The following is a 19,362-nucleotide window of genomic DNA, read 5'->3' on the forward strand; positions in this document are numbered from 1 at the left end:
TACGTATACATATGTACGTGTGTGTGTGTGTGTGTGTGTGTGTGTGTGTGTGTGTGTGTGTGTGTGTATACCTCTGTAATGACTCAAGACAAAAACTGAGGTGATTTTCTGGCTATGAAGTTCAAGCAAGGATGGCCCCCAAACAAGCTGCTCCCTAGAAATTGTAAATGCCATATGAAAGAGCTTTCCCACAATGTGCACAGAAAAGATAAAATATTCCTGTGTCCTTTTAAACTTTACTAATTTGTGCTGGGTATTTTCTATGTGCCCATAGAGCAGTAGCAAACACTTCCAAATTTGAGAGCATTTGGACATACACCTGTCACATTAGGAACTTATTTGTAATTGCTAAATATCCATCAGTATTAAGAAAACAGAAAAGGAACATGATGAGCAAACAATAGGTTTGCACAAACATTTGGATCCATTTCCTCAGAAAGAGATAAAGCTGAGGTGCTTTCCTTGCTAATTTTATTGAATGAATTTGTTATGTGGGCTCATTAAAACCCTTCTGTGAGTACATCAGAAATTAATATTAGTAATCTTTCTCTTTAAATCACTACAAAAATTTTCTTGTATTTTTAAATAGTGGTTGTTACAGCTTAAGCAACTTATTTAAAACTGATTTGTAAGGTGCGTGCGCACACACACACACACACACACACACACACACACACACTACAAAAGACATGGAAATAGCCTACATTGATTGATGAAGAATAATAATGACCTATACCTGCTGAATAACTAATTAAATAAAAGATTGTTAAAGCTTTAAGTAAATGATTCATCTGTTGGACACATTTTTCTCTGTGTTGGACTTAACTAGCATTTCTAAGAGTAGTTTTTATGATATTCTATTGTCTTCTTGAGAGGTAATAATAAGTTCATGTCATCTCATTAGCCATTCTGCAAACACTTGATAAGAAGGTAGCATTGCTGGTTAGATTGTTTCTGGTGTGGTACAACAGTCTTGCTAACATGCCTAATGAAAGCATAGAAAGACACTTCATTCTAAGAAAAAGAGGTAAGACTACAGTTACACAGAGCTCTTTGGCTCAGATTTTATTTGCTGTGATATAATATAATAGGTACTTGAACCAAATTCCGTGAATGAGTTAAGTCTTCATTCTCTTTCACTACTGTTACATTTTTTTGTACAGTGTTGCCAAACAGTTAGTTTAAAAAAATCTAGAAGAAACACAAATAGATGTTGAGGTACACAGAATAAAAGTTATTAGTCTAGAGAAACAACAAATGGCTCTCTAAAGCTTGTAACTCTGCATCTTGGGGTCAGCCAGTAGAATCTTATCACAGTTCCGTCTTGGTGCTACTGAGGTCTTTTTCAATTCCTGTGTTGTTGCTATTCTTAGCATTGTGGCCAAGCTGACTAGACTAAATGTAACCAGACTTTACACACTTTTTTTTTAAAGTATTCATTTTAATCAAAGGTGTTCAAATATCTGGTCTTAATTTTTGAGTTGCAGTGAAATTCTTAAATTGTAACAATCATGCCCTGGCTTCTTTGTCTGGGTTTCTTTTAACTAGTTCCTAATAAACCTTTCAAAAATTGGTGGCAAAGCTAGAGTATTTCAAGTAATTGTCCTGCTTGATCTTTGAGAAAACATAGAAGTCTCTAATTAATAGTGATTTAGTGCTGTAGTGGTAGCAAGCAAGTATCAAGATTTCCCTGGAGAATCTAAGAGAACTCCAAGGCCAGCATGGTGACCTGGTTGATCCAACATTATATGGATATGAAATCATGGACACTTGGAGTGTTAGAGAAGGGAAAAGAACTTGAGTTGTGGTAAGTGTGGGTTCATTAGGTCAAATAGTGGAAAACAAGTACCAAGAAGCACTTTTGATCTGAAGCCACTGCTGCTCAAAGGCAAACAGAAGGGTGCCTAGAAGTACTACTCTGTACCCCAAGGAAACTCTCCATCTACCTGGAAAGTACCCAGGCACTGAAAGCAGGAAGTATTTGCATTGGCATATGGCTTTGACATCTCTGGAATGGTGTTAATTTAATACCCAAACTTCCCTGCCAATGTCAGCATGCAGCTATGTCAACACTTCTTTTCCATGTGTGAATAAAACGACTAAAGATCTCACTCCTTTCTAAAGAGATTTTCTATTCACAATGGGGAAGTCTAGTCGGTTTCTAAGTCTAAAGCAATATTTTCCAACTAATAAATTTTATTAACTATAAGATTTTTAACTTAGAAAGTATATGTAAACATACACATTCATTTTTCTAAATAGTCTGATTTTATTGCAAAATTTTAGGGCTGTAGACTGAGAAGTTTCAGGTGACTTATTTATTTCAACAGTGAGACACAGTTGTGCCATCATCAAAAAACTAAGCATAGCTCAGAAACACTAGATTTATATTTTAAAGACTGATTGATTTTATGTGGATGTTCCTGAGTGTGCATATGTGTACTACATGAGTGCAGGTACCCACAAAGGCCAGAAGAGGATTTTGGACACCTAGAACTAGAGTTACAGATAGTTGTGAGCCATCATGTTGGTGCTTGGAACCAATCCCAGGTACTCTGGAGGAGCAGTAAGTGCTCCTAACTACCCCCTCTATATACATTTTAAGTGTCTAGGATAAACTAAATCCTTTTGTGTTTGTTACACAATCAAGAGTAATAGATTTTAAAAGTATCTTGTTTTGCTTCAGCTTGCTTTACTGTTTTTGATGGCTAAGTGACAATTTCCAAGCTGAGTGCATAGTACTTGGTAGTTGAGAATGCAGAACAGTTATGTTAATGATAATTATCATTATGAGGTTATATAAGTCTATTATAGGTTATATCACAGGGAAAATACTTGAGTTGGTGAAATTAAACATGATTTCAAGAAATAGAACACATTGTTCATGAAGGTTTCCTTTGTTAGGATAAATTATTCATTAGAAAAAATTCAAAAGGTGACATCATTCCAAATAATCTAATTTTAGCTGATACACTGTTCAATAAATTTATGCAATTTAGTATGGCTCATTGTGATAATACCCTGCATTAACATTCTCATTTCCTGAAAGTGAATACAGTCAGCATTAGTTGGAAAGTTTTATTATATTTAGTAAAGATGCCAGCCTTAAGAATACACATGTCTTGACCTCAAGGCATGATAGTACATGTCAATAATCTGAGCACTCAGGCAAGAGGATAAGGAATTTGAGGCAAGCCTGGGCTGTAGAAGACACAATCTCAAAAACAACAAAAATCAAACAAACAAAGGGAATAGACACCTCTCTCTCTCTCTTTTACAATATCTCACAATAGAAGGATTTATCATCACCAGGGATCCTATTAACCTGAGTATGTACTGTGAATTCATGTGAGGAAATAAATGTTGGAGTCTGGGAGATGGTGGCCAAGCTTAAGTTCAGATCCCCAGAACCTCAGTTAATGCTGGGCATGGCAGTGTGTGTGTCTGCAACCCCAGAGCTGGAGGCAGGCAGAGACAGGTGGACTCCAGAGATCACTGACTAGCTAGTCCAGTCAATCAATGAGTATCAAGTTCAGACTTAAAGAATAAGGTAGAGAGGAGAGCAATATAAGAATATTTACAGTATCCATATCTGGCATGCACACACCCATGCAAAGATACATGAACCTCCACATAAACATATGTGCATACATGCATATATCATCATCAACAACAATAATAACACACACACACACACAACAAATATTGAAGTGAGGAGGGGACAGTTTGCTAGGGAGAAAACAACATAATAGAAAGTAATTCATACCATGACCACTGGCCTTGCATGTTATTTAAGTCTATGGCTGAATCTGGATGAGTGAATTGACATCACACCTAGGCAGATGACTAGAGGATAAGACACTGAAAAGTCACCAAACTAGAAAAATAAATTCAAGTATAGATTTTTGAAACCAAGTGGCCTCGAGTTCCAAGTTATAATCCAGTTAAAGTGGAATTAGGGAAGCAGCCACTTTGCTACACATCTGTTTGTGGCTGTTTGGGTTATGTAGAGAGCAGCATGCCCCTGTGCTGAGGGCTTTTAATCAGGACGCTGTTCATGCTCCCAGGAATGTGGGTTCAGAGTTAGTGTGTTCTGTGTTTGCCCATGAAAATATCAATGCATGATATTGAGTCACAGAAAAAACAGCATTATTATAATTGAGTTATATAAATATTTATGCCACTTATATTATTCAAATAATAGAAATTTTCTTTTAAATTTTTAATTAAATCACCCCCAATGTTGGAGATCAAAACCAGGGCCTTGTGTATCCTGCACAAACATTCTTTTACTGAACTACATCTTGAGTAAAATATGTGAACAGTCATTATTGACTTACAAGAGCTGGGCTGGTGAGATGGCTCAGTGGGTTAGGATGCTTGCCAACAAGCCTGGCAACCTGAGTTTGATCCCCAAGACACATGTGGTAGAGGAAGAGAAAAATAACTTCTGTAGGTTTTCCTCTGACCTCCACTTGTGTGTACACACACACACACACACACACATACACACACACACACACACTAAATAAAATTTAATAATAATAAATTGCAAGAAATTAAAAATCATTTTCTCCTAGCTTTTTTTAATAAATGATCACGCATTAAGATATTTTTGGTTATAATTTTGAGGCTGGGTATTGCTGGAATCTAGTGGGTGAGAGATCAAAGATAGCATACCTCACTTACTACACAATGCTTAGGTCAGGCCTGCTCAGAGAACATCATCCTTTCCCAAAGCCTCTCACACTAAAGCTGAAGAGCTCTGCATTAGAGAACCAAACAAAATGATCCATGGCCCTACTTTCATGGATGTTGTTATTTCCCATAGACACCTTGTGGAATTAGATCTAAGTCCAAGCTTACAGTAGAACTTACCTTCTGTATGGCTTTGATAAGTGCTCCTTCAAACTACTTTGTCTATTGATTCTGTAGTTTAATGGAAACCTTGCTCTGTTGAACCATTCTGGAATTTAACAATAGAAATTCCTTGGAGATTGAAACAGGTCTTATTTATACATAAATGTATCAAAGGGAATGAAAGCCAGACCAAGCCTGGCTTACCCTATCTGGAACAAAACAAAAATGTTCAAATGTCAGAGGCTTCACCTATACTCTCTAATCTGATCACATTTAAAGATTTATTTAGTCCTTGAAGATGCGGTTGAGAAAATAAGCATGTATTTGAAGGCCAGGACTGAGATTATCTATGCTCCTTCTTCTTGTCTATGGATTTCATGCAGCTTATGAAGGGGCTGATCCATCTATGGGCAGTGAGAAGGGAATGTGTAATGGTAACCGTTTCTCATTTCCAACTAAGGAGTTTACTGAAACCCTGAATTTCAAGATTCAAAGTCAATCAGCTCATCTATGAAAATGGTAAGAACAGGAGGCACAGACAGAACAAACACAAACAAATAAAAACAGTTTAGAAAGGTTTTAGGGAAGCTGATGCTTGAAGGACAAGAATGTTTTCATTCCCCCCCCCCCCGCCCCCCACCCCATCTTACTCCCCTACAGAGACGAATTTCTCCTCACAGATGGGAAGGGAAACACAGTCAGATCTATTTCATGGAATGTAGATTAGAAGGGTCAAAAACCAAAGAGAAAAACAAGTACCCACAGTACCCTGACCTAGTAACTGAAGGGTGAGTCACAGGCAGAGCTGAGGGAGCGGGGTTCTCCAGATGTCCATAGCTTGCTGTGCTTCCCCAAGCTGACAGGAGATTTCTAACTGACACACAGTGGAATAGGGTATTGCCTGCCCAAAGACTGGGCTGCAGCAGGAAGTGGCATGCCATTTGAGGAGTTAAGACTTGGTAAGTGAGTGTCTAAATGCTGAGAAGCTGAGACATATGGATGAAAATGAGATCTCTTGGCTCCTCTAGGAAATCTGAGTGTGAAGGTGAAAGTAATTATGCAGACCAAGACTTCATTGTGTTATCTCAAGCTTTCCTCAACTCCAACTTCCCACATTCCTTCAATAGCATAATAGATAAAGTGGATTCATCTGGTTGGACTTGGTGAGTGTTCCCTTGGCAACAACATAATGGAGGGAGCTCTTCTGAGAGAGAAAGCCCATGTGATGAGACAGAAAGCTGGAGAAATACAGGAGTCAGAAGTGCTCTTTATGAAAATTAGTATACTGAAAATGAGCAGAGTTCCTGGAGAACTACCTTAATCCCTTCGAGGGCCTCAAAGGCCTAGTTACCATGCATTGACCCTGACTTCTTAAAGATTCCTCCTCTTCTTAATACAGTACATTGAGGACCAAGCTTCCAGAGCATGAACCTTTAGAGTAGAAACTGTAGCTAGAGTTTTCCTGCCTTGCCCACGGTCAGGACAAATTTTGTCACCTGCCAGTCCCACAGCCGCTCAGACCCAATCAAGTAGACACAGAGACTTATATTGCATACAAACTGTATGGCCGTGGCAGGCTTCTTACTAACTGTTCTTACAGCTTAAATTAATCCATTTCCATAAATCTATACCTTGCCACGTGGCTGGTGGCTTGCTGGCGTCTTCACATGCTGCTGGTCATGGCGGTGGCTGCAGTGTCTCTCCGCATCAGCCTTCTACTTCCCAGAATTCTCCTCTTTCCTTGTCCCACCTACTTCCTGCCTGGCCACTGGCCAACCAGTGTTTTATTTATTGACCAATCAGAGCAATTTGACATACAGACCGTCCCACAGCAAGAAACAATATTAAAAACCATGTTTTCCACTATAGAACAAAACCACAGATACTTTGTGTTTGAATATGGATTAGTGGTAGCCCCAGGGCATATAGTTTTTTGTTTGCTTTTGTTTGATTAGTCATTACCACAATTTTGTATGTATATCATTTAAAAATGACTTAATGTGCTTTTGTATCTCATAATTATGAAAAACAAAGAAGAATATTTCCCAAACACAGTTTCTTACCCCTTTTTCATGAAGAAAAGAATCAATAGAAATAGGTTGGGGTAGGAAGTTGGTTCAGTTGCTAAGACCACTTGCTATAAAAGCAAGAGGACCTGAGTTCAGATCCTCAGCACCCACATAAAAGCAGGTACAGTCTAGCATGCCTATGATTCCAGTGTTGTAGGGTAGAGAAACTGGATCCCCAGAGTTCCTTTGCCAGACAGTCTAGCCAAAGAGGCGAGATTCCAATTCAGTTAAAGACCACATGTCTCAAAAAATCAGGCAGTGTGATGATAGCCAAAGAAACCAGGCATCTTCATCTGGTCTCTGTTTGAGTGCACAATGGTGCACACATATACCACCCAAACACAAAACACATGTACACACACACACACACACACACACACAAATGAATAAATAATATGTAAAAATAAATAATTAAGACAGGAAAGCAACACATACAATCCTAAAGATAATCAAAACAGATGGAAATATACCTATATTCAGGCTATAAAAACATGCTGTACTAAATCTTTATGCAGAGATCCTCTACAGAAAATTCCAAGGTCAGTATTTACCATCTACATGTAGATTTGGATTCTTTTATGATAAATTCAAAGCATAGGTGGAAGAGATCAAAAAAGAGTGAATGGAATTAGAGATAATCAGCCAAGGGTGATTAATATAATTTTGTTTCTTATACAACCTTAATATGTGCCTGAAGGATTTGGAATACCAGAGTGTTTTAGGAACATGCTTTATTATTTCCACAATAGAATGCATTATATTCCCAGGTACTATCATAGAAACATTATTCATTTAACAAAAATGTGGCTGTTTTAGCAAGAAATTATACTTTCATAATGAAAATTGACTAAAATTACAATGAAGCATATCTAAATAAAACACTTTCTAAGTATCAATGTTTCCCCATGTTTCCTCTTTTAGTGGAGCATGGGCTTTGAAGATTATGTATGTATGTATGCACATATTTTAAATTATATTTGAAGATCAGGGAACACACTCACTATAAGATCATTCCATTTGCTTCCAAATTATCTGGGAAATAATCACATTAAGCAAGAACTGATTTTTCTTTCAGAAAGCAAATATTTGAGAAACAGTTTATATCTCTTAAGATCTACATGATCAAGAGGCTGTGGAGATAGCTCCATCAGTAAAGTGTGTGAGGCATAGGCACAAGGACCTGGGTTTGATACCCAGCTCCCATGCAAAAAGTCAGGCATGGTAGTCCTGGGAGGTAGAGACAAGCTGATCTCTTGGGCTCACTGGACAACCAGCCTAGCCTACACAGGAGAATTGGTCCAGTGAGTGGCTGTCTCAAAATAAATAAATAAATAAATAAATAAATAAATAAATAAACAAACAAACAAACAAACAAAACCACAAAAATCAAGGAGGATGGCTACTGAGAAAAAGCCCTCAGGCTTGACCTCTGGCCTCCATAGGCATGCATATATGTGTAAACACAAATACATATGTACACACACATACACATATACATACACAATCACAGATAATACGATCATTGTTTAATTTATTGATATTTCTTCAGTACTTCTTAGTGCCCAGAACAGAAACAAATGAGTTTTAAGATTAAGGTGGTCATAGTAGTGAGCTGACAGAGTTTATGTCTCTTTGGGAGTTCTGGGGACTGTCACTTTATGTTCCTTGGAGGCAAAGTGGCTGAGTCCCCTGGATAATAGAAGAGGAGATTGAGGAGAAGGCACAGGAAAGCAACTTGGGACAGATAGACAGCAGAACACAGAGGCCCCAGTGTAGCTTGAGTTTTTCTGCCTTGCCCACAGTCAAAACAAATCTCTGTCACCCGCCAGTCCCACAGCCGCTCAGACCCAACCAAGTAAACACAGAGACTTATATGGCTTACAAACTGTATGGCCGTGGCAGGCTTCTTGTTAACTGTGCTTATAGCTTAAATTAGTCCATTTCTACAAATCTATACCTCGCCACGTGGCTGGTGGCTTATCGGCGTCTTCACATGCTGCTGGTCATGGCGGCGGCTGCAGTGTCTCTGGTCATGGCGGCGGCTGCAGCCAGCCCTTCTGCCTTCCTGTCCTTTTATTTCTCCTCTCTGTTAGTCCCGCCTATCCTTCCTGCCTAGCCACAGCCGATCAGGTTTTATTTATTGACCAATCAGAACAACTTGACATACAGACCATCCCCCAGCACAGCCAAGTGCAGACCATCTCAAACACCTGCACTCAGGCCCATGGTCCTAATCATCCTCTATGCGGACCTGCTGGGTAACACCACAAAGAACCCAAGAAGGGCTCCCACAGGACATACAGATCATCCCACAGCACCCCAGTGAACAGCAATAGCCTCCTTGCCCAGGGCCAGTAGTAGCCATGGAAAACGAGTCCATGCATTCCACTTGTGTCTACTTTAGATCCTAGTCAACCTTTGAAAACCTTTTCAAAGGTGTTTTTCCTTCCTGTGTTTTGCAAAGCCAGATGCAGAAGGTTAAGGAGGAGTGTTGCACTTTCTCGGCTTTGACCCCACGACCTTATGTGACATCCTCAAAGCCATCTGACCTGGTGAAGTCTACATGTGGCTGGGAACATTTCTTTAAGCAGTCACCATGGTCCTGCAGGTTTTTTTGTGATATTTTTCAGTTTTCTATTTTATCAATACACCTGCTTTTTGAACTGCGCTGAGGGTTATTACTGACTTTAGCTTTTCCCTTTGCTGAATGAGGAAAAGTGGAGGGAAGGCATCAAGATTACATGTTGCAAATACTATTTTGCCCTTAGTTCCAAATAGCATCTTCACTGTAGATGTAATACAGATAGACTTCAGCAGAGAGATTGGGGAGTTAATCTTACATTGACAATCCCCATTTTAACAGGAAACGCACCGTAGGTGAAGCTGTTATACTTTAATAGTGGTTCATAATGGATTTCCGTAGCTATTTCTCTGTTTCCCTTCAATAGCCAGAAGAAAATAAGGTAATATAAATTGTTTGTATTAAAATTGTCCTTTTATTAAGTCTACAAGGGTAAAAAAAGTGCTGCACATGTTCAGAACATTCACCGGCAGTGTAGTTACTGTTTTCTGCTAGCATTTTGTTATTTGTCTGTGCTGCTCAGATCTCAGCCATGTGTATGTGTGTGTGTGTGTGTGTGTGTGTGTGTGTGTGTGTGAAAGTCATCTTGTACAAGTTCTTTGATATATTATAAACTAACCCATTATCATCCATAAAAGAATAGACTTTGTTCAAATAAAGATAACAATAGAAAACAATTTATTCTTCCAGTCTAATCTCAAGCAAGAAAAAATAGAGCATGACATTAGAAAAAAAGTTTCAGGTGTGTGACCTGATAAGTGAGTTCAATTTCTGGTCCTATCACTGTTTCAGCTCAAGATATTTGATAACTAACAATCTTCGGTTTCCTTCTCTCCATAAGGTAATTAATAGTTGATAATATTTGACCTTGTCACTATTTTCCCATATCTCTACCTAATAACACAGAGACAGAGACCTCCTTAGCTAAAAGCCAACTCTTATGGCAATAACTTACCAAAGTAAAAATAAGAGTCTTAAAATGGAAGCTTGTATACCTCATATTCTTAATTGTACATGGACACTACAAAGTCAGTCTCATAGAAGTAGAGAATAAAATAACCTGTAAAAGTTGTTGGGCAGTAACAGATGTATGTAGCCCACTAGAAGTAACTTCTAATGTTCAATGGCATACGATAACTATGGCTGGAAACAAGAGTGAGTGAATGTTTGTGTGTGTGTGTGTGTGTGTGTGTGGTGATAATGATGATACATAACACAATCCACATGTGGAGATCAAAGGACAACACTTGGGAGGCAGTTTTCTCTTTCCACCTTGTTTTGAGACAGGGACTCTCTTGTTTCTATCAATGAACTAAGGCTAGCTGGTCCCTGAGCTTCTGGGCAGTTCTCCTGTCTCTTCCTACCACCTTAAAACAAGAATTCCAGTTCAGAAGAACTTGCAGAAGTTAATTCTTTCCTTCCACCCATTGGGTACCAGTGATTGTATTCAGATTGCCAAAGTTGACAGGATGAGTCTTTACTTGTGAGACATCTTACTGGCCTTGGGTTGAATTTTTTTACATGATTTTCCTTGCTTTAAGGCTCATGATCTTTTAAATTTTTTTACCCTTACAATGGAACTGCCCACATTGATTCCAGGAATGGGACTCAGATCATCAGGTTTCTGCCTCTAGCATCCTTATCAGCTGAGCCATCTCCCCAGTCAATGGTTAATTTTTCTATCAGAAATAGATAAAAGCAAGGTCAATGCCAATTACCTTCATTTATCATTACATACATGTATGTATTAAAATGCTCTACCATACCCCATAAATATGCAAGCCAATTAAATATATGTTAAACATAAATCTAAAAAACTGCATTTAAAAATAGAAGCACCGCATAAAGCAAGTTGCATTCTGCACACAAAAAAATCTACATAAAATGATTTTGTAGTAAAAATTCACCAAATAGGACTCTATTTTCGTTCTCTCTGCTTTTTTTCATGCCTCTATTTCTCACTGTCTGCATTTTCAGTGATTTTCCATCATACTTCCCTTTGTACAATGGAAATACATACATTGGCTCTGAATGCTTTTGTGTTCATTCATGGTCACCCTTCTTCTGCCAAAAACAGACATGATGAGGCCCATCAGACTCTTCCAAGCCTTCTTAGTTTGGTTATTCAGACACATAAATATCATAATTGAATTGTTTCTTATGATTAGAATGTTCATTTGTGGATATTGGTTATATTTCATAATAATTTAAGTCCTTCATGGTGATTGAACTTACTGGAGCCATATATCTATCAGTTTTATGAACAACACACATCACATTTTATAGATAGCTTTAAGTACATAGTAGATTTTATGTTTTGTTACAATGCATTATTGAACTGGGTATTTCTATTCTATATGATGGTGGTGCCTGAAATGTACTGAGAACTCATCATATATCATCGTCAAAGTCTTACAGAAATTGCCAGTTAAATCTCACTGCAACAGGAGATGTGTACACAAAGGTCATTGAGTTAAAGGAATGGTGTTGTCAGTTAAATATCTAGAAACTTGTTCTAATGTGACTGTGTTAATTCATATTGTCCAAAGTATCATTATGAATCCTTGAATAAGTCTTTTAATATCAATATGCTTTAGTCTCCGTAAAACATCTCATTGTGTTGACAGGACAAAATGTGTCTTTTCCTGTTCAGTATCTCAGGTTCTCTTAAACTAGGTGTTCTAAAGCTAGCCAGATATTTTAAACTTCATTGTCATTACCACAAGTGTGTTCAATGAGATGCTAGTTCCTAACAAAGCAAAGCATTAGAGGACAATTTACAGTCCCACACCTAAGTGTCATGAAGCTTGAGGCGAGTTCTACCAAGTTAATTTCTAGAGCCTGAAGTAGTTAAGTTCCCCAGTGAGAAAATGACTCCAAATCCAACCAAATTTTCAGACTTACTCCATTTTGGTTAAAAGTGGAGCACCTTCAAAGTGCCAAGTCCCAAGTACTGAGTCTCTGTGCCACACAATTTTTGTAGTGTTCCTCTATCTAGTTTCAATGTTTATTTCATTTTCCCTGTGCCAAATGCCTTAAATCTTTAAAGATATAATACAAAGCTGCTCTATTGTTGGTGATACTGAAATTACCCTGGCTTAAAGTCAGACACAACTTTATCAAAATTCTAAGAACTGCAAAATGCCACACATAATTTTAATCCCTTTTAGAGGAGCTTGTGTTATGGAGACAATGAGTGTGGATAACTATTGATTATCTGAGAAATATATTTTCTCATTTCAAAAGCCAATGGTGATTTAATCTGCTGTCCTATCTTGACAGGCACGAGTATATTCACAGTCTATGAGGCTTCATCTCAGGAAGGCTGGGTGTTCCTCATGTACAGAGCAATCGACAGCTTCCCCCGCTGGCGTTCCTACTTCTACTTCATCACACTGATTTTCTTCCTTGCCTGGCTTGTTAAGGTACTAGAAAAGAAATGTGCTCACAATGTGTATATTTTGTGATGTTTAACATGTGTTTTTTTGTTTTTATTTGGTTTTATTCATCACTAGGCTTCTCCATCTCCAATGTTTGATGAATGTGGTTTGTCATTTTCTTTCAGAATGTGTTTATTGCTGTCATAATTGAGACATTTGCAGAAATCAGAGTACAATTTCAACAAATGTGGGGAACTCGGAGCAGCACAACTTCCACTGCAACCACACAGGTATCTTTCCGACACAATGATCATAGTCCGTTCAGCCTTAGGCACACCCTATCCTCATAACAGTGAAGCCTTGGAGAATGCTCCTGGGATGGGATGCTGCAATATGGTACAGTGGGAGAGTGGTTTGAAAATACAGATGAAGAGGTCCAAAGCCAGAATAGTCATCCTAGACTTTTGCTGTGGTGTGAGGAAGGTCATCTAGTTCCTTAAATGTTCCATGGGTGGCTTCAACACAAAACCAAAATTGCCAACCATGTTTATTATAGATCTTTGATTTGATTCCAAGACCACAAGTCCTTAAAGGCTTACCGAGTAAATATAACAATGGAAAGTTCCCATTTTTAGCATAACCGCAAGTCTGTACAGTGGTCCTTATATGGAGGATTAGAAGTGTTGGTGCTGTAGATGTATTTAATTCAGAACAAACCAATCAAGGTACAAATAAAGTATAAAGAAGACTCCTCAGTCCCCACTGCATGACTATGGTTGTTGAGAAGTCATCATATATTCAGTATGGTTTCCTTCTCCCAAAATGTTAGAGATAACATGAAACATCATAAAAGCAACAGAACATTCAACTATATATGAGGTGTTCTGATATCCTGTTATTTACTTATTTATTTTTGTTTTCACATTTTGTTGTTTAGAAACAGGAAAGGCAGGCTTGCATATCTTCTAGAATGAATAGAAGGAGAGAAAAAGAAAAAATCCAGAATTAATAATGAAACAATGTAATGATTTTAGCAATTATTTCGAGATTAAATTATGAAAAATATCTGTTTGCAAATGATTATATAGATCTATTGGTGGAAAGGTCAAAGTGAACATTTTATATTGAAGACATTTTGATTGAATTTTCAGCAATCCTATGTTCAAGTGTCATTGAACAGGAAGCTGACATTTATGATACCTTAGATATCAAAATTACTCAACCTTTGTTACAAGTGAAATTATGTCGCTGTTATTTGAGTTTGACAAAAATAATTCAAATTTCTATGAAAAGAAATTAATATGCTACATAGGTTAAGTCATAGATGCCATGTCATGGTACTTTCAAGGAATCAACCCAGGAAGCTTTTATTCCTTGTCTGGTCCCTGTTAGCTTACTAGGAAGTGTAACAGTTTCAGGTCTTCTCTGAGGTGACAGCCTCTTCGTAGGCATGTTTTCTGTGACAGACTTTGAGATGTAAATGGAACATAAAACTGTGAATGCAGCTCTTACATGCAGTGTTCACAAGCGATGGCCTAAAATGTCCCTAAAACCATATTTTGCTTATTAAGTAACTCTGACAGATAAAAATCACAGCTGGAAAAGTAAAGCGCCAAACCAGCTAGCAGTTATAATAGAAGACAAAATGTGAAAATTTTGAACAAAGTCATACAAAATTATTTTGATGCAAAATTGCACTTAATGTGGAGGCATAAGTCAGGAATCAAGAGGGAATGCGCCTGAATGTTCAGCAGAGGTAATCACACAGAGAACTGTGAAAAAACCTTCATTAAGAAAAATGCTATGGCTGAGGACCTGGTTGCTAAGCAACCAAAGCTCCTGCAGGCTGCCTCTTGGTAAAATACCACTTAGGTAGCCTAGCAACTGGCCTGAGGCTCCACCCACCTCTCAGTCACCACTTCTAAGAGGTCCCAGATGCTTTTTATGTGTACAGAAGGGAGACAGAACATTTGCTGTGACTGTTAGATTTGTAAAATCTGACCAGATTCAGAGCCTGGACTTCTCTTTTATTGGTTTAAGGCACTAAATCGCAAGGGGCTAATTCTGACAAAATAGGCTATAAAGTGGTAAAATCATGATGATTACGATATGGCACACAGGTTTTTGGACATAAAGTCGTTTCTTTTATCTATGATGTGGGAAACTTATGTTCAATGTGTTTTTCTCACCAAAGAGTTAAAGAAGACTAGGAATATTAGACTTGGCAATGTCACTAAATATGTGAACTTCCTATGATAATCATGACAGTAGAAATGTACATATGCATATACACTTAGACACATGTGTACCTGATGAGGATATAGTAGACCTTTGGACATAGACAGTTCACTAAGAATTGGCACTGATATTTCAGAGGAAAAGTAGAATCCATGATAAAAAATTTTCTTTAAACTATTAAAGTATTATTTTTTTCATTTGAATGGTCACTACCAAATGTCTCTGAGTAGCCACATAGAAGCAAATTAAGGAAATACAGATTTAAAAGCTTTTGTGCCTAGTATGCTATGGTGTACAACAGCAAAATGAAGGGAAACTGGAAGGGATCATTTCAGATTCCTAATCATGGATCTGCCTGAGCTGTGCTGGGACCAGTGACTCCACCTGCATAGTTCTTGGTGTGGATAAATATTGTCACATACTCAGAGGTGGACTGGTATATAGGACAAAAGGTTCACATTCCTGTTACAAAATGTACCTTCTGTTAGTCCACAATATAATTTCTCATTTCATCATTTTTAGAGGTGTGGCCCTAACACTGGATGTTAATATGTGCTGATGTGAGCTAGGAAAGCTTTACATGCAGCAGCTCCTTAATTCAGACCTTCACATCCTATACTGAACACCTCACTTCAGTTAGACAGCTGTCATCTCTTCACCTAGATTGGCTCATGCTAAGGATAAACTGGTTTCACTTTGTCCAGAATAAACCTTAAGGATCCATCAAAGCCCAGGGCCGTGCTGACGACTTTTGTACTCTGTGTACCAAGAGAGAACACAAAGAAGGCAGACCATGCATACCTAAATTTCATAAAGAATCCATGGTCCGATGGCATCCTGTTGGAGTTCTGGCAAATAAGCACTGTGCTTTGTGAAGAGAACAGTGTTCCTGAGACTTTCATCTGTGACTGAGCGCTGTTGCCGACAGATGTTGTCTCAATTATTATTCTCTAGCTAAGCTACAAGAGAGATAAGGTAGAGTTGATGCAAGTAAAGGGGTGATTTTGAGTTGTTTCTTCTTTGCCTTCCTGTCAGCATCCTTGGAATATGCCGAAATCAACTTCTGTAAAGATGTGCAGTACTCAGCAAGAAAAGCAGAGAGACATAAATGAAAGACACATGAGCAAAAAATGGGAAGAATTGGCTCACCCAAAAGAAAAGAAACACTACATATAACCTAATGCTCAACTTGAGAAAAAATTGCTTAGTGTCCCAAATCCAGCAATTTCCACATGAATAGATATCACTCAGATGTGTGAGAAGCAGTTAATGGATGCAGCTCAGAGAAGGGCTGTCCCAGAGTGGTGTAATATTGAGCTCTTTCCACTGAGAAGCCATGGGATGGATGAAGCATTCACCATGGGAAGTAAGGAGTGAAAATTAAGCTTTGTGAGACTGACTCACTAAATGTATTCTTTTGCTGATTTTTTTTCTAATTCATTTTGAGATTGGGTCTCACTCCATAGCCCAGACTGGCTTGATCATACAGCAATCCTACTTCAGCTTCCTGAGTGCTGGTATCGTGTGTACTGACATTCATGGACCAAACATATTTGTTAATGAAATCGAGCCAGATGTCCATGCTCATGATTTTAATAAATAATCTACTTTTTAAAATATTTAATTAAAAAAGGAGCAGAACAATTTCAAAATAGTTTTTTTTCCACAGTATGTGTGTACATACATGCATATACATATCTTAGATTTGGGATTTTAATTCATTTTTCAAGATTTCCCCTGCTCCTAGTATTATTTCTTTTACCTTACCTCAATAGATAACCTGATGGCTGGAATGATATCTTGTCCACAGACATCAAGATTATTCTTAACTAATTTGTAAATCAAGCTGCCCATTACAAAAGTCTATCATTTTCAAATGAACAAGCCTGAGCTAACTCACAGGACTGAAATCTTCATGCTTTCCCAAATGCTTGTACTAAGAGGGGCATGTTCATGGATGTCCATTATATTGTGATAGATAATGTCCCTCCCACTAATTGATAGCATCTTCTTGCAATCACTCCATTATATCAACAGTGGCATTGAGCATAGTATACTGACACTACAACCTGCCTTACTTAATTCCTATAGTAATATTATGAAGTGGGTACTATTATTGTTTCCACATTGCAGATTAAAAAACGGCAAAGATGGACGGTTTAATTATCTTGTTTGATTGTAGATAACATGAGACTCCATTCAGGTTGCCCAGCCTTCATTTTTCACTCGCTATGAGATGCTTCCTCCTTTTGTTTTAGCTATTGCAGGCCATCGCCAATGTGTTCTCTCTGTTCTAGTTCCATGTGAAATTCTGTTCTTAAGAAGACAACACCTTCTGCTGGCTGGCAAGGTCTTTATCAGATATTTCCTCTAACAGAACCCTTGGTTCTGATAGGTTGACTTTCTGAACTCTAGTTGTCACTGCTGTATACTCTCATGGACTTTTGCTACCAGCGGCTTTCAATAGTAACTGGAACATCTTTCCTAGAAGACAGTGTATTAGTTAGGGTTTCCATTGCTGTGAAGAGACACTGTGACCATAGCAACTCTTATAAAGTAAAACATTTAACTGGGGCTGGCTTACAGCTTCAGTCAGAGTTTAGTCCATTGTCATCATGACAGGAAGCATGGTAACCCACAGACAGACATGGTTCTGGAGAAGGAGCTTAGAGTTCTACATCTGGATCTGCAGGCAGCAGAAAGAGAAGGTGACACTGAAATCTCAAAGCCCTTCCCCAGTGACACATTCTCCAACGAGGCCATATCTCCTAATAGTGCCTCTCCATATGGGCCTATGGGGGCCATTTTCATTCAAACCACCACGACAGTCAAGCAATAGTTACCAAAGTCTTTAAAGCATGCATACTATTTAATTAAGGAGATCAAGTTCTATGAATTTGTCCTCAGATTGTTGGACAATAATCAAAGAATTATATTTGAAGATGCTTTGGACGGTATAGAAAGAAATAAGGATATGGCTAGGGTGTAACTCTGTGGTGAAGTACATGTCTGCTTGGGGAAAACCCTGAGTTCAATCTTCACGACTGCAAAACAAATTCTGAAACTCTGACATTTTGTTATTGATGATAATGTACTAACTTGGAATAAATAGAAAGTGGTAAACTAATATTTGAACTTTATTGGCATGAAAATCTATGGACAACCACTAGTACAAAAAAAGATCTCATGTGGGGACTGCATATGTGTAAGTGTGTGTATGTGTGTATATACATATGTGTTTGTGTGCACATATGCATGCATGCACACATGTGTTAAATTCTTGAAAGTTTAAAATATCAGTAATGGCTATCTCTTGGGATATGTATTAATGTTTTTCTCATCCATATTTCTAGGTGTTTAAAAGTAAACATAATAAACACTTTAGTGATATAATCAGAAGACAAAAGTCACATGATTAGATGCCTCCCAAACAGATCAAGCCAATCAACTATCTCACCTATTCAGAGGGCCTGATCCAGTTGGGGGCCTCTCAGCCTTTGGTTCATAGTTCATGTGTTTCCATTCATTTGGTTATTTGTCCCTGTGTTTTATCCAACCTTGGTTTCAACAATTCTCACTCATATAAACCCTCCTCTTTCTTGCTAATTAGACTCCCAGCGCTCCACCTGGGGGCCTAGCTGTGGATGTCTGCATCCAGATTCCTCAGTCCTTGGATGGGGTTTATGGCACAACTATTAGGGTGTTTGGCCATCCCATCACCAGAGTAGGTCAGTCCCGGCTGTCTCTCAACCATTGTTAGCAGTCTTTTGTGGGGGTATCTTTGTGGATTTCTGTGGGCCTCTTTAGCTCTTTGTTTCTTCCTTTTCTCATGTGGACTTCATTTACCGTGGTCTCCTATTCCTTGTTCTCCCTCTCTGTTCTTGATCCAGCTAGGATCTCCCGCTCTCTTTCCCTCGACCCTCGCCCTTCATTGCTCCCACTCATGTCCAGGCTGTTTATGTAGATCTCATCCATTTCTCCGTGTCTTTCTTGGGGTCCCGTTTTCCAGGTAGCCTCACTGGTGATGTGAGTAGCAATCCAGTCACCCTCGTTTCACATCTAGCATCTTCCTATGAGTGAGTACATACCATATTTGTCTTTCTGAGTCTGGGTTACCTCACTCAGGATGATTTTTTTTCTAGATCCATCCATTTGTCTGCAAACCTCATGATGTCATTGTTTTTCCTCTGCTGAGTAGTATTCCATTGTGTATATGTGCCACAATTTATTTATC

The 19,362-nt window shown here is 38.3% G+C and overlaps 1 protein-coding gene across 5 annotated transcripts in view; it reads left to right on the forward strand.

Annotated features, from left to right (window-relative positions):
* The window catches only part of Nalcn (sodium leak channel, non-selective), a 309,764-nt gene that overhangs the window by 78,782 nt on the left and 211,620 nt on the right, over nt 1-19,362 (forward strand). For 4 of the 5 annotated variants that reach the window (XM_028868293.2, XM_028868291.2, XM_028868295.2 and 1 more), the window contains exons 8-9: nt 12,793-12,935; nt 13,076-13,180. In XM_028868293.2, coding sequence (XP_028724126.1) covers nt 12,793-12,935; nt 13,076-13,180 — 248 coding nt within the window. Of the gene's footprint in view, nt 1-5,517; nt 6,024-12,792; nt 12,936-13,075; nt 13,181-19,362 lie in introns of those variants that run through there. The other variant, XM_028868296.2, reaches the window with a different exon arrangement.

The sequence above is a fragment of the Peromyscus leucopus genome, chromosome 9, assembly GCF_004664715.2.
Source record: "Peromyscus leucopus breed LL Stock chromosome 9, UCI_PerLeu_2.1, whole genome shotgun sequence".
In the NCBI taxonomy this organism is placed as follows: domain Eukaryota; kingdom Metazoa; phylum Chordata; class Mammalia; order Rodentia; family Cricetidae; genus Peromyscus; species Peromyscus leucopus.